This window comes from Seriola dumerili, unplaced genomic scaffold (assembly GCF_002260705.1).
Source record: "Seriola dumerili isolate Sdu_G_001 unplaced genomic scaffold, Sdu_1.0 BDQW01000044.1, whole genome shotgun sequence".
In the NCBI taxonomy this organism is placed as follows: Eukaryota; Metazoa; Chordata; class Actinopteri; order Carangiformes; family Carangidae; genus Seriola; species Seriola dumerili.
Genome location: NW_019174299.1, coordinates 4,134,427 through 4,160,752, shown reverse-complemented (window position 1 = coordinate 4,160,752; position 26,326 = coordinate 4,134,427). Strand labels below are relative to the sequence as shown.

The 26,326-nt window shown below is 39.4% G+C and overlaps 3 protein-coding genes across 6 annotated transcripts; 1 reads left to right on the top strand and 2 right to left on the bottom strand.

The window, feature by feature from the left end:
• Window positions 1-30: 30 nt before the first annotated feature.
• Window positions 31-3,510, top strand: tmub2 (transmembrane and ubiquitin like domain containing 2). Its single transcript, XM_022739329.1, has 3 exons — window positions 31-172; window positions 1,616-2,235; window positions 2,324-3,510. The coding sequence occupies exons 2-3, from the start codon at window positions 1,631-1,633 to the stop codon at window positions 2,709-2,711; spliced, it is 993 nt and encodes a 330-aa protein (XP_022595050.1). The 5' UTR covers window positions 31-172; window positions 1,616-1,630; the 3' UTR covers window positions 2,712-3,510.
• Window positions 3,511-5,022: 1,512 nt separating this feature from the next.
• Window positions 5,023-12,506, bottom strand: atxn7l3 (ataxin 7 like 3). Of its 3 annotated transcripts, none has more exons than XM_022739327.1 (13): window positions 12,257-12,506; window positions 11,471-11,510; window positions 11,234-11,333; window positions 10,994-11,126; window positions 10,730-10,901; window positions 10,540-10,637; window positions 10,422-10,444; window positions 10,272-10,317; window positions 9,675-9,712; window positions 9,498-9,566; window positions 9,339-9,382; window positions 7,146-7,282; window positions 5,023-7,061 (listed from the first exon to the last, which is right to left on the bottom strand). In XM_022739327.1, exons 3-13 carry the CDS (start codon window positions 11,282-11,284, stop codon window positions 6,865-6,867), a joined length of 1,008 nt encoding a protein of 335 aa, XP_022595048.1. In that variant the 5' UTR covers window positions 11,285-11,333; window positions 11,471-11,510; window positions 12,257-12,506; the 3' UTR covers window positions 5,023-6,864. The 3 variants fall into 3 exon arrangements, with proteins under 3 accessions (XP_022595048.1, XP_022595049.1, XP_022595047.1); XM_022739328.1 differs by lacking the exon at window positions 11,471-11,510 and adding an exon at window positions 8,572-8,646; XM_022739326.1 differs by lacking the exon at window positions 11,471-11,510.
• A 4,365-nt stretch (window positions 12,507-16,871) lies between these two features.
• Window positions 16,872-25,884, bottom strand: ubtf (upstream binding transcription factor, RNA polymerase I). 2 transcript variants are annotated; one of them, XM_022739349.1, is made up of 21 exons: window positions 24,944-25,884; window positions 22,474-22,532; window positions 21,818-21,990; window positions 21,628-21,711; window positions 21,380-21,535; window positions 21,217-21,281; window positions 21,000-21,126; window positions 20,799-20,909; window positions 20,557-20,690; window positions 20,324-20,465; window positions 20,199-20,240; window positions 19,942-20,052; window positions 19,585-19,740; window positions 19,344-19,490; window positions 18,876-18,986; window positions 18,700-18,788; window positions 18,411-18,600; window positions 18,252-18,299; window positions 18,060-18,113; window positions 17,838-17,966; window positions 16,872-17,751 (listed from the first exon to the last, which is right to left on the bottom strand). In XM_022739349.1, exons 2-21 carry the CDS (start codon window positions 22,508-22,510, stop codon window positions 17,638-17,640), a joined length of 2,220 nt encoding a protein of 739 aa, XP_022595070.1. In that variant the 5' UTR covers window positions 22,511-22,532; window positions 24,944-25,884; the 3' UTR covers window positions 16,872-17,637. The 2 variants fall into 2 exon arrangements, with proteins under 2 accessions (XP_022595070.1, XP_022595069.1); XM_022739348.1 differs by lacking the exon at window positions 24,944-25,884 and adding an exon at window positions 24,288-24,817.
• Between the last annotated feature and the right edge of the window lie 442 nt (window positions 25,885-26,326).

Here is a 26,326-nt window from a genome sequence, read left to right as displayed (position 1 = left end):
GTTACTGTATGAGCAGGAGCAACAGAGGCAACCCGTTACCAAAACAAGCGCTCCCTCCCCAGGTGATGACGTCACGCATTCTCCTCAGTGTTTAATATGTGGTATTTGAGTAGCAAATTCTGACTAGCATTCAGCCTCGTTTTCAAACATGCTCTGATTTTCCAGCAGGCAGGTAAGATCATATGGTTTCTATGCTGCGAAACGTCCACACAAATCACCATGCTCGGTTTGTTAAAACCGCTGTGACGACTCAAACCGAGGAGCGAGAGTCGTAAACAGCCGAAGGTCGTTTTTCAGCTAGCAGGGTGGGCTAGCTTACAAGCTAGCTTAGCTCGCTAACTGTTCGGTAGGAACAACGGGTAAACTACAACATAACAAGTTAGCAGCGCAACAGACGAGCTTTCATAACAGCACACGTTTCCTAAAAGGTTGACTGTCGAGTATAACGACTAACAGGACGGGAGAAAACACAGCTGACACAGGTTTGAGTAGCTGGATGGTTGAACCTAGCATCACAGCTACAAGTAACAGCTGTTGACTAGCCCTTATAGCTGCTGCGGATCTTTATGCAAAGTAGTTTTCACCTTAAACGACTTTGTACTCGGTAATGCCTCATAAAAGATAACTGTCTGTCCGCAATCCTGATTGTAATAAGAACATCTGGCTGTGAACTACTGTCTATATACTATGTTTTTATGTGAGGAGACAGGCAAACGTGAAGAAAACCGAGGTTTGTGTAATTCATGTTTTTGAGTAAAGTAGCTTTGTCCTCATTATCTCAGTTTGCTCGATCAAAAAATAAAACTTTTTACCTGTTGCAGTTACAGCTTTTTCCGTAACCCTTTTCCTTCCAAAAACAAAAGAAAAAGGAATCAAACTTTACATCATCTTTTGTTTTCTACTGTCATTATATACGCCATGGGTGGGACTTACGGATAAATATGTACAGGTTATATTGTTATGATTATCTATATTATTTATTAGAGTTAATCAGTTAACAGTTAAATTAATCAGACTAGTTAGATAATCGTCATCTTTGTGATGGTAAACTAAATACCTTTGGGTTTTGGAGTGCTGGATGGACAGAACTGGCAATTTTAGGTCGCTGCTTTGGGTAATTACACTTGGCCACTTTACTGTCTTCTAACAATTAATTGATTAATTGCAACGGTAACTCAGATTAATCAATAATGAAATTAATCATCAGTCACAGGGAATGCCTTCTTGGTAAATCCAGTGAATTTGAAAACGTGATGAAAAAAGGTATTTTGTCACACATGCGCAAAAATCCTTTAAATTTGGACTTGCTATAAAACAGTCCTGCTGCTCACTAATAAACAACATTGTCCACGATGACCTAACACAACCAGAGATAAAGGGGCAAATACCATGGTGTGAATCAGATTGCAAATTCCCTAACAGCTGACACATTTGGTTTGAGTTACAGTACATGTATTGTTATGTATCGCCCAGCCTTGCCATGTTGTTTGTGGTAGGGTTAGGGTTAGGAGAGGCTTGGAGAGCCTTTAACATTGTGTTTAATCTTGCTCAATGTTGCGACTTTGCTTTACAGATTGTAAAGCCCATGTTTTTCCAATGTGTTTGTCTTCATCAGGTGTGGAGGACAGAGATGGCAGTGTGTGCACTGACCATGTTGGATGGGATGGAGGAGGAGGTAACAGCAGCAGGCGGCGTGTTGCTCCTGGTCCTGGCCCTCATCTTGGCTTGGCTCTCCACTCATGTGGCTGATCGGGGAGACCACATACTGGGCACCATCCTCACTGTGGGTGCTCATGCCTCTCTGATCGGACTGGGAGGTCACGACAGCTACGGTGGAGGGTCTCCCAGCACTGACACCCCTGAACAGCAGACTCCTGCACCTTCACAGGAGAACAAGCCAGATGATGGCGAGCAAGGGACTGAGAGAGGAGAGGGGGAGGGAGCAGAGGGTGTTAGGACAGATCTGCTCCTGGACATTCAGAGCAAACAACCGCAGGCTGGAGGACTACATACTTCTGATGAGGAGGATGAAGAAGTTGACGAGGAGGAGGATGAGGAGTCGTCGCTAGAAGAGGAAGATAAAAAGGTTATAAAGTCTATGACAGCTTTGACCAATACCATCGCCACATCCACAACTTCTTCTACCACTTCCATTTCTGTCCGACTTAAGTTTTTAAATGACACGGAGGAGGTGGCTGTTGTAGAACCAGAGGATACAGTGGGAGTACTGAAAAGGTTGGTAAACATCCACATATAAACTTCAAGCATTAATCTTAAACATGTCTTTTAATGGCTCTTGTCTCTCACCTCTTTTCCTCTCCAGTAAATACTTCTCAGGTCGGGAGCATCAGATAAAACTGATCTACCAAGGCCAGTTGCTGCAGGATCCCAAGAAGACTCTGTTATCGTTAAACATCACACACAACAGCGTGATCCACTGCCACATCTCCCAGGTTCTGCACGAGGCCAGTGCAGAGGAAGGGGCACAGCCTGGAGCAGGAGTTGGGTCTGGGGTCTCTGGGGGATTCAGAGCTGCAGGTGTGGCCATCAGCACCAGCAGCCTGGTGGTTCCTGTGTTCGTGGTGATACTGGCTGTGGTGTGGTACTTCCGCATCAACTACAGGCAGTTCTTTACAGCTCCTGCGACCATCTCCCTCGTGGGAGTCACTGTGTTCTTCAGCTTTCTGATATTTGGGATGCACAGCCGCTGAAAAGGCAGAGATGGCACACGCTTACAGCTGAATGTTTTGAGGTACAATAAAAATAACTATAGCTGGTGGGCGAGTGTCTAGAGAGATGGACTAATCAAAAAAAAGGTCCTCGGTGCAGATACCACAGCTGATAGGAGTGTGAGTGAGTGTGTGGGTGGTTAGGTGAGCCTGTTTGTGCATGTACCAAGATAAAAAAAAAAAGTGTGATTGTACAGTATATATGGGTAAATAATAATCTGCAGTGAGTGAAATTCTGCTTAAACTGAACCATAATTTAGCTTCTCTTCAAACCTGACTTAGTGGTTCACACCATGTTTTAACAGTCTGGCTTTATCTTGTCTGTTTTTCTTGTTGTTAGTCCAGTTTCTGTGTTTTAAAAAACTTAACTGATAGATGCAAGAATCTAAAATCTTTTGGAACCACTCACTGTTGTGCTGTGTGTGCCAGTTTGACTCTTAGTACCATTATTTTGTGTTATATGAATGATTCAAGTTCTTTATAAGCAAATATAAACTATACAGCTGCCTCGGTGCTAGGCTGAAAAGTTCAGATATTTTTGTTGTTCAACAATGTTGCTATGTAGAAACGGGCTAATTTAAATAATCAGTTAGACATGACAGAGACTTTTCGAGAAGATATTGTAAATATATTGTGTATTTTCTGTAAATAAAATGATCGAATGAATCAGATGAACCTGCATCTGGCACTTAAAGATTTGGAGGGGGATATCAAACCCTCCTGATTATGCTGGACTGCTCTGGCTTCAGTGATGTCTCAAATTAAAGCATTTCAAACCAAACTTGTTTCACTATCTGTTCATGGTCTAAAGAACTCAGTCTCTGAGTACGGTTTGTGTTTATTTATATACAAACATCAGTATGCATGGCAGTGAAGAAAAATAACCTATGCATCACATTATGTTGAGATACGACAGTCATTCACACATGCACTCATTTGTGCTTGTGCATGAAAATATATTGAAAACCTACAACATTGCATTCTCTGTCAGTGCACTCGCACAGATACACAAAGAGCCACAAGAGAACATCAGCTGTTAGCTTCTTTCACAAAAGGTGGCTGGAGAATCAGATCATACCTAAGTATCTCAATAACAGTTCTTTTATCTTTAGTGCACGTCACAAGACTACTGCAAAAGACTCGAAAGGGCACAATCAAAGTTACTGCAGACCCTGACAAACATGAAAAAAGTAGTTAGCCATAGAGGAAATTAAATCATTTCTGAAATGTACAACTGAATGTGCTTGACCTGAGGGAGTGTACAAAAATGATTGGGGTGTTTTTCATAGAAAGGAAATGTGACGTGGGCTCAGATGTGGGGATATTAATAATCAAACATGTATTTTTAAATTTGCTGTAGCATGATATGCTTAAAGAAGAACAAGTTTAGAGATTTCAGCATTGATGGACAACATCAACAAAAAAAACTCCATCTGCAATCTAAAGGAATAATCTTCTAATGCCCTGGAATTTTTTGTTACCCTATCCACTTGGACCTATGTCTATTCTGTTCTTCAAAACTGACAAACTGATCGTACTATTGAGATATGACTATTGTTCGCTGTATACAGCCAAACACACTTGTATGACCCAGCCATGTTTTTGATGTCACTATTTGCTCTGTTTGTCTTGTCTCTCAAGAGTAAATGAAAAAAATATATATATATTTTGGAGTGGGACAATTTAATTCTTTCAAATATTTAATCCCAAAAACAAAACAACTCCCCCTTCTTGTCTTCCCCAAATTATTTTTGTACAGTTCCTAAGTTTTACAATTCACTTCTGAGTCTACAACAAAAACTGCAACAGGAAAGTCTTTGGGTTTGTCAAGCCAATTTATAAGAAAAAAAAGCTCTAAGAAGAAATACTGCATCTCACCTCTAAAGCGTGTAATACATCTTACAACTTTTACACCGGACATCGTTGGTTATAGGCTTACAAGATGCAGACTTACCACCCATGATCATGAATGATAAGCAGAGCTGCAGCATTGATCTACTTATATGTAGAAACTGAGTGAAAATACACAAGCCAGTTCTGTACTGAAGAAAGAAAAGAGTTATGGTGGATTCATGATTCAATTTCCATCTCATGTCATACATACATGTACTGTACATGTGCCCTAAAAGCCTATTGGCTAATCAAATATCAAAATCTGCATTTACACACAAATAATATACACATCACTTAATAGGCAGTGACAAATAAAGACTTAAATATATTGTTGATGTAAACAGAAAAAAGTTAAATATTTAAAATGGCACATACTTTCACAAAAATGTCACATTCTAGGATGCATAGTTTTGTGAAAATATAAATGATTACACACATGCACACCCTTTAACCACACACATACACACACAGTACACGAAAAAGTGACGTTCACGCTGAATTTAAGTCAGCATACAGAGGCGCGCGCACACACGCATACACACATACACACACACAAACTGTGCAATACAATGCTAGAATTAAAAAGCCACTGATGAGTACTCCAGTATACGTGTGTCAAGTGTCAAATTTAAAGCAGTTAAAAGTCCACGCTTCCTCACAACCAAGTTGAAGTGAACACAGAGTCAAAAAAAAGGAGGGACAGGTCACAAGGCCGCAAACAATGACAGAGTACCTGAAGGTTTCAGAAAGCCACATTTAAGATTTCAACTTTTTCCATGCCTTTGAGGAAAAAATAAAAAGCCAGGTGGATAAATCAAGACTGCCAATCGGCCTTTTCAAGAACAGGTATTTTGACTAGTCACAGCAGGACGAGCACAGGAGTAATTCATTCTGTTGACTAAGGCTGTGTTCCATTTAAGTGTATCAGTACACACATCAGTGAGCAAACATACACACTGACAGAACCCCGAATTTAGGAAGGCTGAAGGCTCTTATTAATATTAATATTATAAATTACACCAGAGGTTTTCCTCCTAAATCGAGTCAAAATTGTTGCTGTGAAAAAGGCCATTCACAGTGTCTCTTCAAGAGAAAAGTAATTTAGCTTTTCCAGCATAAAATTAAATCGAGGTTAGTCCTATTATATTGTACAGCTCAGTTTTAATTGTGAATTTCAAAAACAATTCTCTACTTCAGCTGATCAACAGAGACAGATTGTAGTGATCGTGTCATTTAATACAAATTCTGCAGCTGCTTCATCTATATGGTCAAAACTATGTGGACACTTCAGTCCACATTCCTTTGTATACATACACTGGGGCTGTTCTCATGATTGGAGCCATGTCCGTTACTTACAATCAAAGGTAATCTAAATGTACAACAAAGTGATGTTTTATACAATAATGTACTTCTGACTTGAAACAGTTTGGGAAAGAATCTTTCCCTGTTTCAAAATGACGAAAGCCTTGAGCACAAAGCCAGGTCCAATAAGAGATGGTTTTCAGTTTAGTTCGGTGTGCACAGATCCCTGATCTCAGCCTAATCCAACACTTTCAGGATGAAGTGGAACACAGACTGTGAGCCAGGCCTTATCACCCAACATCAGTGTTGGATCTCACCAATGCTTTTGTGGCTAAATGGGATCAACTCTCTACAGCCAGGTTCTAAAATCTGATGGACAGTTTTCTCAGAAGCGAGGAGGCTGTTATAGCAAACTTCAAAGACGGTGGTTTAGGAAATACGTGTTGAAGAATCACATAAAATGTTCAGCATTCTTTTGGCCATATAGTGCAACAGTGTCAATTGAAATTCTTCTTGGAAGCCTTCCAATCATGTAAAATGTATTACACTGAAACAACATTTCAGATGACCCACAGTTTGTTACTGGTGCAAGTTCAACAGACCAACTATAAAAAATGTCACATGAATGCACTGTCACCCTGATATACACATTAGGGCAACAGCAGCTGTCTGTGTTGACCAAACTGTCCAAATTACTGCAAAAGTCAGAAGACTGTTTTAAGACTGAATTTCCCTAATACGTACCTAAAGATGCTCTGACTGGACTCTGTGACTGACCAAACCTTTTCAGACACTGTGTTCAATAAAATGGAGACGCCTTACTTGTTAAGGCAGAATGATTTAAAAACCACTAAAATCAAGTTTAATCCCAACCTGCTCATACCTGTGAATGTAGGTATGAAAGGAAGGACTCGATCCAGAGGAGGCAAACAGGTTGTTGCTAGTTTAAGTCATCATAGATACTTGAAATAGAAGGTGCTGAGAGTTTGGGCCTCTTTTTTTTGGTCGACAAGCTGATATTACTCTGAGAGCTGCTGCTGCTGCCTCCAGTCAGACTTCCTCCTCCTCCGCCACTATTCAAACCGAGAGACGTCCTCTTCTTCTTCTTCGGCTTTCTTGAATCTGAATGGTTGGTGCCTGTGAGAAGGACAAAAAGTAATCCATCCATTGTCTATAAGCTCTATCAATAAATGACTTTCGTATACCATATTATTTCCTTACTGGCTTTAGATGAGGCAGAGTCAGTGGGTGAGATATCAGGGGAGTCTTCCCACTGCAGGCGGCTCATCAGGGTCTGTCCATCTGGAATGTCAAAGCTGTCGTTCTCCGCCACAGTGTCTGCATCTGGCAGCGACGGCCTACCCCAAGAAACGCAGACAAAGCCACACAATGTTAAGACTGGTGAGGACTGCTGAAGATTTCCAGCTCACAATTTAACCACAGTAACTCTACATGTTTACAATACCATAGCTTTATTAAATATAGGGGCTGTAAAATTTCTATCATCTCTACATCACAAAGTGACCACAGTGTATTTGTAATTGTTAGACAGCGTCATTAATCCACATAGGTTACGCATCAGTTATCAGGTGTCACCTAGACCCACTCACTTCTAATCACATTTGTATTCTACACAGTTTATGTAGTATTTACTTACTACTTGTGATGATTTTGGAAATAATTAACTATAACTTGTCTCTCGAGCTGAAACAATTAGTCATTCAATTTCAAAACCTCTCTGTGATACAAAACGGTTCGCCAGTGAAATGAGAATGAAATCAGCACATTAACGATTATGAAAACAAGCCCTACTTCTCTCTACAGTGAAACTATGACTTTACTGTTATCAAACACAGATGGGCTGAAGGTGTGTGGGGTGAACTGATTTTTTTCTTTGCATAAGGATGCCATTTTGGAATAATAAAAATGCAGACTTTCTGGCAGAAAAAAAAAATTGAGGATGACTTTGATAAACATGTTTGATATTATATCACTTTTGATCACCTCTTCAGCCTGCCAGCAGCTAAATATGTTACAGCTGTACAGCAAAACATTCATGTTTGTGAGAGGTCTGTCAATAAGAGTTTGTCAGTGTTAATACATGTATGTAGTTTATTTTTTGTGATAACCCAGAGAGTCATGTTAATTCATTTTTAGCATTTCAAACTAAAATATCAACCATAGGAAAATAAAAACATATGCATAATTGTTTATTTACATTTTCTAAGGCTTGACATATTATATGGAGTCTGTGGGTGAAAGTTGCATGTATGAGTGGCATAAATTATCTGCCCAAATTGTACACATACCACAGAAACCCATTCTGGGCCAGGAAAAACTTCAGTGGTGATCTATGATCTTTAATTTATGATAAAAGGTCACAGAATACTAGGTGCCCCTTCAGCTGAAGTGTACACCTCTGTTAAGGAATATTCACAACCTTTGTCAAAGTGAGTATTCACAACATTGACCACGAGCATTGTTGTGTTCCCGCCTCTGGCCAACCCAACCGATCAGAAACAGTGAACTGTATCAGCAAGCAACTGCACCATGAGGGCCAAAACACGCATTCAAACATGACTTTTGTTAGGTACACTTGCGGGTGGGGGTGGGGGTGGTGGTGGGGGGGTGGGGGGGCAGGGCACACTCACCCGACGGCCCCAGGAGGAACACCCTGACGGCCCTCCTCTGTTCGTCCGTGTGCTGGGGACATCGCTGAGACCTGGTGGAACACAAGGTGGCATTATATATCCCTGACTGTCCGCCACACAGCTTCATGAATCACCCTGCCTCTATCGACAGCCACAGGTAGGGAGGGAGGTGGGACGGACTGCTGTGGACACAGTCAGTGACCAATCACATGGGGCAGAGCAGCAACGAGGTGTTAAGGGTAATGAAATGTTAGAAATTGGTCACTGACAAGGTCCTCCATGATCTAATTAAAATTATCTGTGTGTAAATATTGTTGATTCTGAGATCTTTGCAGAATTGAATTTTCATTTTTCAGGGAAAGCAAGTCAATTACTGGTCTAATGAGTTGCCACTTGTGTACCCCTGAGTTAGTCCCAACATACATGATCATTTTCAGAAATACACAGATGAAACTGATCATGTTTCCAGAGTTCACATGCAACCGTGACCTTCAGTTTCAAACAGCATGTCTAAGTGGTTTAGTACTGGACAAGTTTTCATGACAAAGCTTCACAGAAGAGCCAAACTGAGGGACGTAAAGACACTGACCTCAGATTTGGATAACTAACATGGCAACACCAACACAAGCCGAGTTGGTACAGTACCTGAATCTGTCCTGCATTATCCCAGATATTCGCTACACATGAGAAGTTAACCGTTTTCCCAGAGTGAAAAAGTTTTATTATTAGTTCATCTATGTGCCAGCAGATTTACAGTAATTACCTGGTACACATCTTCTTGGTGTGCTCAGAGATCACCCCACATTGCTGTGAAAACAAACACTGCATTAATGATCAACATCTGCAAAATCAAAAACAGAACAGAAGAAATGAATGAAATAGAAGCTCTATAAACTTAAATGGATCAATAAAAGTTGCTTACTGTTGTTAAAAGGGATCTGACTTCATCAGGGCCTAATGTTTCATAACTGATGCCAGTATTGTAGTTATACTGAAAGACATACAAGTGCCATTATTAATACTGTGCAATGTGTTTACAATACAAAATGGAAGAACATTTTGGTCTTAAAGGCAACAGGAACAGCAAGAAACTTGTCACCTTGTAGGGCTCTGAACTGATGCTGCTCCCAAGCTCACCTGAAAAAAATATAAGTTAGTCCGCTTTACCCATAATGCATACACCATTAAAATGTTAACAAAATGGGACTGTGGGTCAATACATCTGGTACTAGATTTTAGGAATATTACTCTTGCCTTAGACAATGTCATATATCAAAAGAATAATAATCTGTGGGCAAGCTTATTACAAATCCCAGCCTACAAATAAACAGTTTTAATTCCCCCAACATTGTATTGTGCTGGCATTTTGGTTCTGGATCAGTAAATCTAAAAGGAGAACCTTTTGCTTGTATAACTTCTCTGTCATTGTAATATTGCTGTTTACACTACATTGTGGTTGGCATTAGATACTAGCAGGTGTCCATATTCTGCTTCCTGTAACTGAGGAAACTGCATGCACAGAACATTGTGATGCAACACAATAATCAGTCTTCAAGTCTGTTAAACAGACCAGTGAGCAAAACCTCCAACAACAAGTCTAAGGCAGAAACGCTGCAGACATTTACTCCATATTCAGAAAACATTGGGGACCAAACCTCTTTGCTAGACTACAAAACTAAATACCTGATAGACTCACCATTTTTGTGTTTTAGAGATTTGGATCTTCTCGGGGAATTTTGATTCTGCATGAAAAAAAAAAAACATCCAGATAAAATTAACCTCATTATACACATCAAAACCTATATTAATGTACTAAGTGCAAAAGGGAAAACAAATGCAAAAATACCTTATCTGACTTTCTCTTCTTGGCTGTAAAAAAAAAAATACATTTGGTTATTATGTGAAAGTAACCTGGAGTTCTCCTAATAATTTTCTTGGCACAGCAAGTATTTTCTGGTACTTACCTTTTTTTTCTGCCCCATACGACCAGTCATTATCATTAAGGTCATCATTGTCTTCCTGATCACTCTCTGATTTGCTCATGTTGTTATTGCTGGCTAGCCTGTTTAAAAGCAGAAAAATAATCTCATTAGATGTTCAGACGTTTTGGATAAATACAGCACAAATAAATACATCAGTCCTTTATTGACTTACCTGCGGTTGGCAATACGACTGCTGTTGCGTCCCATACCGAGACATTTCTCCAGGTGTGGGGCAAAGCGAGAAGCTGCTATCAATCTTTTGCAGTTTGGACACTCACACTCTTTGTTCTTCCACTGATTGTATACCTGGCCAAATATGTCCACTCCTGGTTGATCCACAATTTCTTAACAGTAATAAAACATTCTGTAAGCAAACACGCCAAAGACCAATGAGCAGCCAAACAGACCAGAACATATTTAAAGACATGGCACCAACCAAACTCCTTCATGCTCTCTTGGTCCGTTTCATCCAAGAAGAAATAGCCCTGTTTCACAGCACGATGTACTTCAAAACACAGGCCCAAACAGGCATCTTCCACCAGCTCAGAGTAGATGTCATGGACCAAGGCCTACAACATGAAATACATAATTTAATACCAATACATACCTCATCCTAGATTTTAAAAATCTGCAGTTTTGAAGACAGAAAAATGTCAAATTTCACACAATGCCTCACCTCCAGCTTGGTGTTGTCTGGGCCTGACAGGGGCATATCCTCCATTTTCATTTGAAAATCTGTATTGGAAATCTTGATAGCAAGGTAATAAGATGCTGACCTGTGGATTTAGATAACAGAAAACAAAATTGAAGCCCCAATATGGTCAGTGGTTCAACAAGTTAACAGATTTCAAACTGGCAAATCCAATCTGTCAAGGATCCAGTTGATGAGTTAAACTGATTGCAAAATACATACTTTTAAAATAGCTATCAATACTTGCAGATCTGTCTTCATTCTGTTGGAGAGGAAAATATGTGTCAGATATTGGACATTAATCTATTTCAATTAAAGAATGAAACTAACAATTATTTTCACTATTGATGAATCTACAAATTATTTCTTGATTAGTCGATTAATTGCTTGGTATGTGAAATGGAAGCAAAGATCCTAGAGCTCACTGTAACACCCTAAAATGTCTTGTTTTGTCCAGGCAATAGTTCAAAAGTCAAATATATTCACTTTACTAAAACAGTAAAGTAAGAAAACAGGGATGTGTTCCAACTGGAGTCAGAGAATTCGATTTGGGGATATCTTCCTCCAAACGATCGATCAATCATCAAAATTGTTGCAGATAAATTTCCAACTAAACACTGCAGGAAACATCCACCCTGTAGGAACCGGACTCTTAACTGTCGAATAACACCACAGCTAAATGCGTCAGGTGTGATAATTGAGATAAGATGTGTCTTTATTTACACTATATACACAGCAAGAAAAGCTACATTTTAAACAAAAATCTAGCTAACGTTAATGGAAAAAAAACGACAATATAAATACAGCTAGCGTCAATATCAGTTTGTTAGCAAACTCAACACTCTTTAACGTTGAATGTTACTTTTTATTTTTAGCATTTCCTAGCTAGTCCTGATACTCTACTACTTTGAAATGACGGAAAAGCTTTTGAGGCGAAATACTCAGGTACAATGTAGTTAAGACAGTGATGTTAGATTTTAATTTCACCCAAAAACAGTTTCCTCTTACCCTGTCATACCGAAAAGTCAGCCTGAACCAGGCAGTTTCTCTGATGGAGGCAACATCACCAAGTCAGTCCAAATAAAATACGTTAACACGAAGCCTGGTCTTCAGCTATATCCATCTTTATATCGTAGGTAAAACAAAATCCTCGTTAAAATGATTGTTGTTGCAGCTGTCGGTTAAATTAACGTTAGAAATCCGCTTGACAACGAGGAGGCCAACAGAGCAGCCAGAACCAAACACCGAAATAAAACTAACTTCCGGCTTCAACTTTAAAAATAAAAGCCTTTAATGTTAAGCGATTTAGTAGTCCAGTGGCGGAAGTACTCAGATTTTGTACTTGAATAAAAATACAAATACCACACTGTGAAATCGCTCCATTTCAAGTAAAAGACCTGTATTCAAAATATTACTTTAGTGAAAGTATGTCTGAGGGTAATCAGAAAATGTACGGTATTAAATGTAAAAGTACTGACTGCAGAAAAAAATGACTGTGATTAGATTGTTGGATATTATTACTCATGCATTCATTTGTTGGCAGCATTTTACTGTTGCAATTGGTTGAGATGGATCTTATTTTTAGGGCTGCAATTAATGATTATTTTAATTATTGGATCCATATCCTTTTTTTCTTGAGGTTAGGGTTTGGTTTGTAAAAAATCTGAAAATGGTGTGAAAAAATGATGATGTCTTTTGGGAAATAATTCCTTCAATAATTTTAATAATAGTATCAAATTAATTAAGTGACTAATTGCATCATATTCTCTTAGGCTCTTCATATATTTTTTGAGTAAAATCCTGATTTGTAAAGTAACTAAAGCAGCTAGATAAATGTAGTTGAGTAAAAAGTACAATATTTCCCTAGGCCTAGGCCTACTTGAATAAATGTACTTAGTTACAGTACATACCACCTAAAGAAGTATTCAAATCACTTACTTAAGTAAAAGTAGCACTACCACACTATAAAAATACTCAATTGAAGTCCTGCGTTCAAAATCTTGCTAATGCAAAAGTAATAGCAACTAAAAATAATTAAAGTATTGACAATAAAACTAATAATGATGCAAAATGGCTCCTGTCAGCAATATATTATTGGATTCTTGGATAATTCATTATTTTCATATTTATGCATATTACTGTTAAATCATATTGAGACTTTGTCAGTTATCACTCAGGCCTTGTTCCCTCTATATTTAGCCATTCTTTTCCAATAAAACATGTGGTTTCTAGGCAACTTGTGTGACGCAGCTTAGGCCCTGTTGATAATTTTATTTTGAAGGCACAGTTAGCATGCTTCCGCTATGACTGGCAGACTTGAGGCAGGCCGGGAGGCTTACCTTCCACTTCCGACCCCGATACATGAACGCTAGATCTTCACTCTAATTTGAATCAGTTTGTTGAGCCTGAGGTCACCACTACCTATCATATACACTCTATGGCCAAAAGTATGTGGATACAGCTACACCCACACGTGACTGTTGAACATGTCATACCTAAGCCATGGGCACTAATCAGCTGCTATAACAGCCTCAATTCACTGGTTTCAGGCTTCCATCAGATTTTGGAACTTGTCTGCAGGGATTTGATCATGTCCAGCCACAAGAGCATTAGTCAAACTCAATGCTGATGTTAGGTGATAGGCCTGGCTCACAGCCAGTGCTCCAGGTCCTAAAGGTGTTGGATGGGGTTGAGGTCATTGCTCTGTGGAGGTCAGTCAAGGTCCTCGACAACATACTGGGAAAACCATTTCTGTATGGACCTGGCTTTGTGCACCGGGGCATCATCATGTTGAAACAGGACTGCGAACTGCACACATTGCACAGAGTGTAAGGAGGGTTAATAGGGGCCCAGTAGCTTATTTCTGGCCTCCTGACAGGTTAATGTGGCCATGCAAATGTATGCCTAGAAATTGGAAGCACACTAGGACTGCAATTAATTATTTTCATAGTGGATTCATTTGCTGATTGTTTTCTCAATTCAATTGTTCAACATTTTGGACTATTAAATATCCAAAAAGAATGAAAAAACTCTAAAAACTCGATTTGTTTATTTCTATAAACGTTGACCAATTCAAATCATTGTTGTGTCTGACTAACTGTCCAAAACCAAAAGCTAATTTAGGTCATCTTTACTTGATAAATGACTTAGATGATTAATCAGTTGTCAAAATTGTTTCCCATTCATTTTCTACTAATTGACAGAGGTGATTAGTCAACCAGTGAGAAACAGTCCCACGCATAATCTGAACCAGTAGGGGTTTGCACATACGTTTGGTCACAAAGTTTTTTTTCCCTGCACATCAGCACTGATTCACGGTCTGTCTGTCTGTCTGTATAAGGTTAAAGTAGAACACACACTTCTAACTGTTAAAGATCATTTTTATTTGCCCAAATACTTGAACTACAAGGACATAAGAACACCCTCAACTATAGAAAACATCAAATTTTCTCAAATGATCAGCAGTACAAACTTGTAAAGCTTTGCTGTCTTAGATATCTCTATAAACCAACATAAGGGAGAGAACAACAACTAAAACAGGTGAATTGAACCAAAAATTCTCCCCCGTGAGTGAAAGGCTCACTGGCCTCAGAAGTCACAAATGAGGGTTTGCCAAATTAAAAGTACTAACAAAACAATAAGCACTCATTACAAAAAACAGTATTTACAAAAAAATTACAAGTTTTTTTTTTTTTTTTTTTTTAACCCATATTCCACTGGCAACTCAGTTCCCCAAATCCCTTTTACAAACTCCCATCAATCAATTTCGACAAACACTTTCCTTTTCCCTCCCAAAGTTATTTAAATAGTCCACGCTGGTTTTATTTTAGTTTGTGATGAGATTCATAATGGTCAAAATCAGTCCATTACTGACGGATTATTAATAGTTGCCATGTACTCATCTGTCTGCAGACCCAAAATGACAGTCATGGAATTCCGTTTTCAGGTAACAAATGACATGACGGCGCCAAGCAAAAGAATTACTAAAGACCTTTGGAGAGGAAAAGAAATTAACAATTTAACAATATCTACATTCATGGTGTTGGTATGATGTCCCCACACAGGCATACATGCACGCTGCAGTCACATCATGGTACGCAACAAAACAGCAAAAATAGCACACATTAAAGCAAAGAAACACACATACACCCTCATATATACATAGTTCTGTGCATGCATGCACACAAACTCACACAGAGGGACAGATTTACATTAAGTGCACACTTTTTTGGGATAAGCATCAGACTAAAACCCAGACGGATTACAGTCCATACCATTAAAATTTCAAAAGAAAAATAGATGAAACCATACAGTTCAACATCCACAAATGATTCCAGATGGGTCAGAACGCAACTCCTCACAATTAAAACAAAAAAACCTATGAACAAGTCAAATAAACCGTAAATGAAATGTAAAACAACGGTTTAGAGAAGGAATATACACCAACTGTATGAGATACTCTTCAAAAACAGTCAGATTGAGCTCTAAATGTAGAAAAAAAGTGATCCCTTCAATGACAAATTGCAAGCACTACACAGTTTGTCACTGTCAGACCAGAACAAACTGAGTCAAACGATTGTTTCAGACTTCTGAATTTATGCACTACAAGACATGTTTGTAAATTTTGATAAATGACAACTCTCAATGACAGACACATGGCAATGGATCCACAGTGCCTATATAATATATGTAATCCACCAACATTTGACCTTTTTGTTTTTCAACACTGAAGCACAGTGGATGTAAGTTTTGTTTTTTTACACTAATGATAAGTGAAAATCTTTTAAAATTAACCTGTATTAAGTGTTAAAATAAAATGCAAATAACCAATTACATAGGTATTGAAAGGTTGAGCCAATTGTTTAATAAGACAAAAGTTGTGTGGAGATCACTTGTGTCACGTGTAACCAGTAGACAAACCTCCATCTGGTAGCTCCAACAGCTTATTAGTTAATTTTCTAATAAAAACTACACTGTGATATGAAGGGACGTTCCAAATAAACTACAACAAGTTTACTTAAAGGTTAATTCAGGGGAAAGACACAAGAAATATTTCAAGGGACGGAATAGCCTGCAGACTATAATACGGTCAATTGCTTTTAAGAAAGAAACAGCACCGCTGTAAATCTGCTTAGAGTAGGCCGTTTTGGTGCAAGAAGTGCAGCCAGACTTAAATCCACTAGAGATTGTGTGGAAGGAAATGGAAATTGGTGTTTACTCACAGTCGCTAAACACAACATTGGGCCGTTTTGGAAAAAGAAACGGGGAAAATGCAGCATCTATGTATAGAAAGCTGATCCACACAGAGTGCAGTCTGTAACTGCTGCAAAAGCTGCTTATAACTAAATACTAAAGAGGGTGAATACATATGTAATCAGTTGTCTTGTATTTGGCCTTAATCTAGATACTTTAGCTCGTTGCTATTTTACAGCGAGTTAAAACAGGATCAATGCCAGTTTCTGTTCTGCGTGTTCTAATCTGCTGTACTTCTGACTACACCCTACATCACAGCAAATAAGTCAATTTCTAATAAATGTTTCAGTCTTTCTTTCGATGAATAGTGTCAAAAAGCTTCATTACATCCACTTTGGTTCAACATTGTAAAACAATAAAACATGAAAAGTCAAAAGGGGGGTGAACATTTTATAGGCACTGTCTTTTTTAAATGAAAACACAGGTAAGAAACAAGTTCTGAAATTTTCCAGCAACAAAAAAAAAAGACATTCATAATGGCTTGTTTTTTTTCCTGAAAAAATACCACCTCTTTAAGAACCAAATGATAAAATCTACATCATAACATGAGAATAGAGAACAAAGCGACAAAATTCTGGAAAAAAATATTAAATGAAACATTCTGAAGAGTGCAATTTTTCAGTGCCCCGCACATCCCCCCTTCCCTAAAGTGATCCCCATAACATGTTCTTTGGCTCCATGAAGCCTGTTCACAACTCATGCCACCTATCTCCAGCTAATTATCAGAATAATAGAAGAAACACTGGAGGGTAATTCATTACCCTGGACATTAAAACTCTAACCTTAAACCACTGAACCTGCAAATCAAGATTGAAACCAGCGGCAGAAATGTTCATGACATCACCAAACCAGTGGGATGCTGTTTTTGGCATAATGTCAGCGGCCCGTGCTGTGAGATGACCATCACAGCGGGGAGGGAATGAAACAGATTTTGGACATAAGGACAGTGTCCCTCCATGAGTACAGATCACCAACGCAGCAACATAAAGTGGGTGAGTGTGAAATGGATGAGGCAATGCAGGGGCTCCCTCTGGTGGTGGGAGGAGAGCAGGGTTGGCACAGTGGCAGAGCTCCCTGGACTCTTGGCTCAGCTCAGCGCTGCTCAGTTCGTCTCAGGACGATGTCGACCTGATCCATCAGTCCGAATCAGAGTCTGATGTCCCTGGTGAATTCGATTCGCTGCTGCTGTCCTCTGACTTGTTCTCCTTGTCCTCCGCCTCGTCATCATCTTCATCGTCATCTTCCTCCTTCTTCAAAATCGAACAAAAAATAATATTCAGCACAATCAATGTCAGGTCATTACTTCTGTACGTGGCCACTGACAAATGTCACTTACGTCTTCATCGTCGTCATCATCCTCTTCATCGTCTTCATCATCCTCGCTGGATGAGTCTGCGTCAGAGGAAGCCTTTTCCTGCTCATCGTCGTCATCATCTTCGTCCTCATCGTCCTCTTCCTCGGTGTCCTGTGGACACAGACATTTAACCACATGAAATTGAAATTTGCAGCTGATTTTTGAGTCTAATGACAGAAAACAGAACAATGAGTCGGCACTCACAGATTTCTTGACCTTCGCCTTGGGGCCTCCTGGTTTTGCAGTTGTTCTCCTTTTCTGAAACGTCCAAAGAGATAAACATTCATTTAAATACATCAAAAAAAGATACAAGAAGTGGAAATATTATAGAGGTACTGTGCTGTAAATTTCTGTGACACAACAATGTTAACCATGACAGTAAAATAACTGACTTACTTGTGAATTATATTCTTTGTAAGTGTTTCTCTCTTGTGAAGACAAGCTCTGTGGAAGGATGGAAGTGTATGATAAGAAAGATAAAAAAAAATTAGACATTTCTACATTTTCAGTAGAAAATTCATGGCTTATTTCCCCCCCCAAACAATCAATCCTTACGGCGAGCCACTGTTCCAGTTGGACTTTATACTGCCTCTGCTTTTCCTCAGCGATCTTCTTGTAGCGGTCCTTGTCCTTCAGCGGTAATCTCTGCCAGCGGCTGCCAATCTCAGCCATCCGCTCTTTCATCGGTAGGTGATTCAGCTCTCCATTGGACAGCATCTCCTGAGAGAACTTCTGATAACCGTTTCTAGAGTCAAAAGCAAGGGGAAAAAAAACACAAAATTTTATGATTTCAATACTGTACAAACAACAGGCAGCATGGACAAGTTGGATGTGGAAAACTTACGATGGTGGTTTCTTGGGTTCACCCTCAAACTTCATCTTCTTCCCTGAGGCAATGGCAGCAACAGGTGAGCGCATCTCACACAGGTCTCTCTGTTGAGGACAGAAAAGCCAATGGTTAACTCTCACTGGTACTGTATACAGATGTTAGGGACTCCTGCTGGACATTGACAGTGATACCTCATATCTTTTCTGATCCTCTGCTGCCTTTTTGATCCACATGATCTTCTCTTTTTTCTCCATGGTGCTCCAGGTTGCTTCCATTGCTTTCTGTGCCTTCGGTCGATCGTTCTGCAAAACAAGGGGTTCACATTAAATGTAATAAAAATTAGTATAACAAATTCTACTGTTAATACTGTCACCTAAAGAGACTGTTTTATATTATATAAAAATATATACAATGCATACATAACTTTTATTTTAGATTTTCGATTATAAACTAGTGTCACAGACAGAACAATGACACCTGTTGGTAAAAAGGTAAATACTGTAAACACAGTAAATTAATTCATGCATGGATATCAGTGATCTGCTTAGTGTCTATCCAAAATACACACTTTAAGCATCGCATGTTGAACCAGTGTTTCAGCTGTAACAGGGCAAAACAAAGTTGCCAGTTTCATTCTAGAAACCAAGGGTCATGTGTACCTTGAATCTGGCCAGATAATCTCCAATGACACTCTGCTGCCAGATGTCCTGAGCAGTCTTGGGTGGGTCTGGCAGACGACTACGATCTTCCTTCTCCTTCTTCTCTGACTCTGCCTTCAGGACCGTTTCTAAGCGTTTATACTTCTCCTAAATGACCAAGACCATTAAAAGGTATATTAGAAAATTATATTTCAAACTGTTCTTATCAACATGATTTGGCTCCTTTGATCACTCAACTGACCTTCTTCTTATCTGGCAGTTCATTCCACATGCGCGCCAGCAGTCTCGTGAGTTCACTGTCAGAAAGGTCTGGTCGCTCCTGCTGCAGTTTGGGACGTTTTTCCTCAGAGAATATGAACATGGCTGAAATGGGCCTTTTGGGTTTCTCTGGATTGGCCTACAGATTTCAAAGCAAAAACAATTTCAGAAAAGGATACTATAACATCTACATCTACATTACATTATTACACAATATGCACAAATTATCTTTAGCTTTTTATGTTTAAGTGACAAAACAAAAAAGTCTGTATCGGAGCAAATGTGAAGAGTGTAACCACCTCTACAAACTGGGTGGGTGTTGCTGTATACTCAGTCTTACTTTTGCTTTAGGGTTTTTCTTTTTGGCGGCAGGACTGCTGGCTCCACTGCCCCTCTTAAAACCTATCTTATCCTCGCCCAAGACCCGCTGCTGCTCCTCCACTGACAAACTCTACAAAGAAAATATAAATAAGAAACTCTGATGAACTCTTACAGCAAAAACTATAGCACACAAATAGAAACAGTCATTGCTTTGATGTGAAAACTCTAAGCACGGCAAAAACACCAGTCAAAAGAGAAATAAAAAATAAGACTTACACTGAGAAATCTGTTCATCTCAATTTCATACTCCTTCTTTCTCTGAAAAAACATTAGATTAAATTATTAAGACTAAGTCGAACAACTTGCTTTTCTTATATAATGTGACTTGATTCTGAACTAACCTGTTCACAGCGTTTCTGATAGCCGTCCTTCTCGCCCTGTTTCAGCAACTTCCACCGCTGGCTACACATCACCATACGCTCTGTGCTGGGTACGTCCTTCATGCTGGACATCAACTCCGCGCAGAACATAGAATAACCATTTCTGAAAGCATATATACACAGAAAGATTTGTCTAAACAACTCTCACATGGTGGCGTCATGTGTCAAGCATTGTATTTTAGCTCTTAACTCACGGCGGTGGTTTGTCAGGTCGGCCGTCAGATTTGTCCTTCAGGTGCCTCTCGGCCTTGGTCAGGGTGGATTTTGATATAGCCCCTTGGTTCATGTTTAACTCTGGGTGCTGCTGGATGTACTCTCGCATCGTCTCCTAGAATATTAAAAAGAACACAAAGAGTTAAAAACAGTGAAAATGCTTCTAAAGACTCCAAATTTTGTAAGACGCTGATGTAACATATCACCATCATTTTAGTCTCACCTCATACTGTTTCTGCTGCTCCAAGGACTTTGTGATCCATTTGAGTCTTTTTTTGTCGGACAACTGTGTCCACTGTTTGCCAAGACTGTCCTTTATGTCTTTGGTGGTCGCCTGTTGTCAAACAGAGAAAATTAACAACTGTAGGGCCACACAATTAAAGGTTAAGAGGTTGTATTTTGTATGTTGTAAAGGCCTACTTACATCTGGGTGTGTTTTGAGGAAGGCCTTCTTTTCATGGTTGTACCACAGCTGTTGGGGTGTCTTGGGCTTCTCTGGGACATTTGAACCTTTCTTGGTCATGCTCTCCACAAGGTCTGGGTGTTCTTCCCTACATTTATAGATCATAAATCAGCATTTAAGCACAGATATCATTCTTAAATATGCTGCAGGTACACGCCTAATATGTAAGTAATCTCACCTGAACTTCATCATACTTTGCACAAATGATTCCTTGTCTCGTAAGAAGTCATCAACATATTTTTTCTGTAGAAAAGAAAAACAATGTTTTAGTTATATGTTTTGAAACTATCAAATAATACCACAGTCAACATTAAAAGCTGTAGCATTTGTTTTTGACGGACCTTCTTTTTGTCAGGCAACTCCCTGTATTTCTTTGAGAGGATTTTAGTCAGATCTAGGTTGCTCATCTCAGGGTGCAACTTTGCGTATTTGGCCCTCTTTTCCATGAAGAAGCGAAAGTATGGAGTCAAGGGCTTCTTGGGAAAATCTGGATGTTTCTGTATATCATGGAGAAAAATACTGGCGTGAAAATTGTATTCATAATGTGATAGTTGTTTGCTAGTCAAGCAAAATGTATGTTTTAAGTCACCTTTATTTTCTTGCCCTTGTAAGGGTTCTTGATATAGTCTTGAGCATCAACTATCAGTTCGGTTAGAGTCCTGAACTTTCGAATCTGTGGTTAAAGCAGAAAAATAAAACATATTAACTAAATGAAGCACTAAATTTGACATTTAGCAGACAATAAATAAGTGTCATACTAACAACATGAGCTGGCTCACCTCTTTAGAGACTTCCTGCCACTTCTGCTTACACATCTCTGCTGTGTAGGAATTGAATGCCACCTTCTGCCAGTCAAGGTGGGACTCTGATGTTTTGTATTTAGTCAGGTCTTTCTGAGGCAGGGCTACTTTCATGGCCTCCAGCAATTTTAAGAGGTCATCCTGTGCCCAAACTGTTGTGATGCAAACACAACAGAATTTACTCAAAAATAATAATAGATGAAATGATGAAAACTTACAACAGTCTGCTCTGCTACAACACTAGCTATAGTAAACATTAATACGTCAACAGTATAGTTCAGTTTAGGGCTGCAACTATTGATTAGATTGATTACTGATTATTCTCTTGATTAATTGTTTGATCTATAAGATTTATGAAAATAGAAACAAATGATCAAATTTTCCTAAAGGTGCCATCTTCAAAATGTATATTTTGTCTAATTAACAGAACAAACCCTTTCAATATTCAATTTTTGATCACATAAGACAAAAATGCAACAAAACCTCCCAAGTGAGAAGCTGGAACTGGATATTTTTGCTTGAAAAATGACTTAAATAATTAATCAATTTTTAAAATACCTGCCAAGAAAAAGTTAGCCAGTTAACTAATTGATTAATTATTTCAGAAAAATAATCAAATATTTATTTCAATATACCTTGGTCTTGGGTGGTTGCCTCCATTTCTCCATTCATTTGTGGTTGTACTATCTTTTATCTACAAGAGCAACAAAAATCAAGTCGTCAAACATAATCTCTCACAATAACATGATCTTTAATATAGAAACACAATACAATCTTTAATATGCGAGTTCAAACTAAGCTTCTACATCAGAATAGACCATGTTTTTAAATTACAGGATTTTATAATAATGTTTTTTTTTTTTTAATCTGTTTAATATTCATATGATAAGCTTTGATTTCCTTAAAAAAGTGTTTGTGATGTAAAAGTAAAACCGGTGTTTTCAAGTGGCGGATTTCAAATTTGCCTCTAGATAATGGTTTATGTTCATTACACCGCCCCTTAAACGTTTACGCTACATGGTGAGACATAGGCTATTGCTTGTGACGGCTTCAAATCTCAAATAACACTGCGGAGGGCTTCAACTAGCACAACTAGCTACGACAACAGGAGTCTCCGTCGAGCAAATTTTGCCAGCCGGAATTTGGCGTATTAGTACTGTCCTAATTCCACAACAAAAGTATCGTGGACGCACAAGAGCGACCATTTTCTCGCCCGGTCCGCTCGGTAATGGAGGATTTTCTGTCGGAGTGGAGGTTGGGGAGGATCCACGGAAGGAGGAAGCGAATGGACGTGGACGGACAGGCAGCTGTAGGCGACCAGCTGACCACGGACGGGGGATCTGCTTTCGGTCTCCGACGAAGGGGAATGGTGGCTTGGAAGCACTGCAGCCAAATGCGCCACTCGGTAGAGGCGCCTCATCACCGTTGGATGCGGATCTAGCTCCGCCATGCAAACCTATAATCTTCTCTTCCAATGTTCACTACGGCTGGAGCGAGGAAATCAGTATAATATTAGCTTTCAGTTAATAAATGTGCTTCAAGAGTATTTACAGGCCATTTCATTTATGTTTTTGGCGTTTAATGTTGCGATTTTAGAGCAAAACTTGGTGCATTCTTCAGCGAGGCGTAGCCGAGCTGTGCTCCAATGATGGCGGCTGCTCGTTGTTCATCGTGTCCTTGATGGCCCCAGCTCACTGTGGTGTTCACGGTGTGACCTAGCTACATGAGAACTACCGATTTCACCTTTATATAACTAGGGAGCTGATATTACGTACATTTAGAGCCATTAGAACATAAAATATGTTAAATTTCATTATAATTATAACATATGGAGTATAAAAATTGGGAGCTGAGGCATTACATGGCCAAGGACAACTTGGCACGCCAAATGAAGCTTAAATTGGGCATTTATCCTATAAATTTATAGCCATACATTTTTAAAATGTCAGTGTTTAATATAAAACTTTAAGCTTGTTTGTATTTAATAACAATCTCCTACTTCCTATAGGGTAGATCCGGACCACTTAAACGTGACAAATCATTTAAAACAGTTGTTCAACAGCTCAAATTTTAGCTAGCCTTAAACATGGTTAAATTTATTAAAGACTTAGCCGAGTTTTGGAAAAACTAATTTTAACAATTCGTTACAATGTCCGAGATAAATCTCGTGGTGGTGGGTTGGAAGGAGTTGCGGAGGCACAGGAAGAAAGAAGAAAATGGAAAATGTTTTTAACGGCCAAACGTTACAACCTCGACATTTACTAAAGAATTCATTTTAACGGTAGCTGCGACCGGTATCTGTTACACTATTGCGCGGTTAAACGGTCCCTTAAATTATTAGTCTAAGCTTTAAGGAAACATGTTAACATCCGAGGCTGAGCAGCTTCACTGGCGCGACAAACAGCTCCAGGTCCGCCATGCTTCAGCTCTGCTCTACAAGGAAACCTACCGTGACAAGGTCCAATGGCGCACTGCAAACAGAGAAAACCGAGCTTAAAACTAAGTCCAGGGCGTTGCAGACTCCCTTCCCTCGATCCAAAAGCACATAAGCGAGGACAAGAAGGCGGGTTCTCCGAGCTCGGTCGTCGGTGGTTCTGGGCTAGTCAGTGAGAGAGAGAGGGGGAGAGAGAGGGCGAGTCTCTGCACGGTGAGATATTAAACCGAGATCCCTGATGGCTAACCGAGAGAGGCGGCTGGCTGTTCCGCCAACAGCCGCGTGGAGGTCTCGGCGCGGAAACCACCGCTAATTCCCCCACGCAAATGACCCGGTTACAGCACGAATAGCCGAGTTTCGATGAAGGGAAGTAGCATAACAAACTCGCTGGGTGAAATTTTATGAAAATATCCCCTTTACCTACGGGTCTTTTCCAGTTTCTTCCCCGCTGTAGAGGACAAGAAAATCGGGTATGGCCGACCTCGTCTGTACCCTGCCACAGCGGTTGGTTTGCTTCGCTACTACAAAGAGCCTACCGACCGAGACGGTTTATATATTTAAAAAAAACATACAATAAAGGTGTATTTTGTGGGTTCCAATAGCTTATTCAGGTTTATTTATCGCGTATTTTCGCCGTGTTATGAAACCGAGCGGCTGTTGTGTTGGCTTACCTGTCTCTCGGCGTGAGCCTCGGCGTCGTTGTGGAGGAAGAAGGGGAGGGTTGAACGATAGCCAGCACTGCGCCGTCGGTCCTGGGCTCCAGTCCCCGCAGAGATGGTCCTTCCCCCCCGCCTCCATCTCTCTCGCCGTCTCCCTCCACTCAACGCGCAGCAGCTCCTCTCCATCCAACCATTCGCGATGCCGAGACATCCACATTTTTTTTCCGATCTCGCACCGTTATTTCTGAACCCAACCGCGGGCGATTATTTTTTACTCCCGGAGGCCACCCTTTCTGATCTCCAGCCGAAGTTTGTAATATTTTCTCAGGTCGCTGAAAGTTTCATGAAAGCCAAAGCAGTGTCAATGGTTGTCTAATTTAATGCAACCGGCTAATCTCACATACTCCCTTAACTTAATGTAATTCACATAAAAAATATATATTTTTGAAGTTTATAATCTTCATGCATCAGTGTCAGATTTCAACTCAAGAGATAATTATCTAATACGTCCACATGGCAGTCTTCTCGTCTTTTCACATTGCCCATTTCTCTTTTACCAAACTGTAAGCGGCTGTTTGACAGCTTCATTTTGGCCCAGCATGTTTTTTCTTTTCAACTCCACCTTGTGTGTTTGTGGGCGGGACCCCCGGCCGTCCAATCCAGTCAGGCCGATTCAGGGAAAACAAATGACTTTCAGGCACTCGGCCTTGTTAAACTGTGTTGCCTTCCCTGGCTGTGGGAAAACTGGTTTGTTCGCACAAAAGTAAACAGACATGGAAACTTTTAGAATTTGTAGCCTCTATGCATGGACACAGAATTAAATGAAAATACAAGACGATATAAATAATCTTACGAATAAATAAACAATATACAACTAAGCCATGTGACTGAATTTCTATACATGTATGAAAACTCAGCTTATAATTATGAAATGTTATTTTATCCACCCTATTTTCAAAATACCAGTTTACTGCAGGCTGTTTTTATTTTGTTAGGTTTTAATTTAAAGAAAATCCCTTTTTATTTCATAATGTAATTTTTCCAAGTAAATGCTCACATTATTAGCTTAGTCATTTTTGTCTTGATTGACAGTGACAGACTTTTTGATGAAAAGTGGCATTAGTGACTACAATAATATTACATTATATTAAGAAATAAAACCTGCTGGAATTGAATAAGAAACACCTTATTATGGAAGCAAACTGGATGAAATAACAATAATGAACTGAGTTTAAGACATGGATTATTTCACAATTTCATGGTTGCACTAATTTGTCTGTTGTTATTAATATATGGGTATTTATTTTATAATATATATTTGTATTATATAACCTCAGTTGGATTTTTGATGCTTAATCTTTACTTTATCCCTGTGATTTGAATAAAGTAATTACA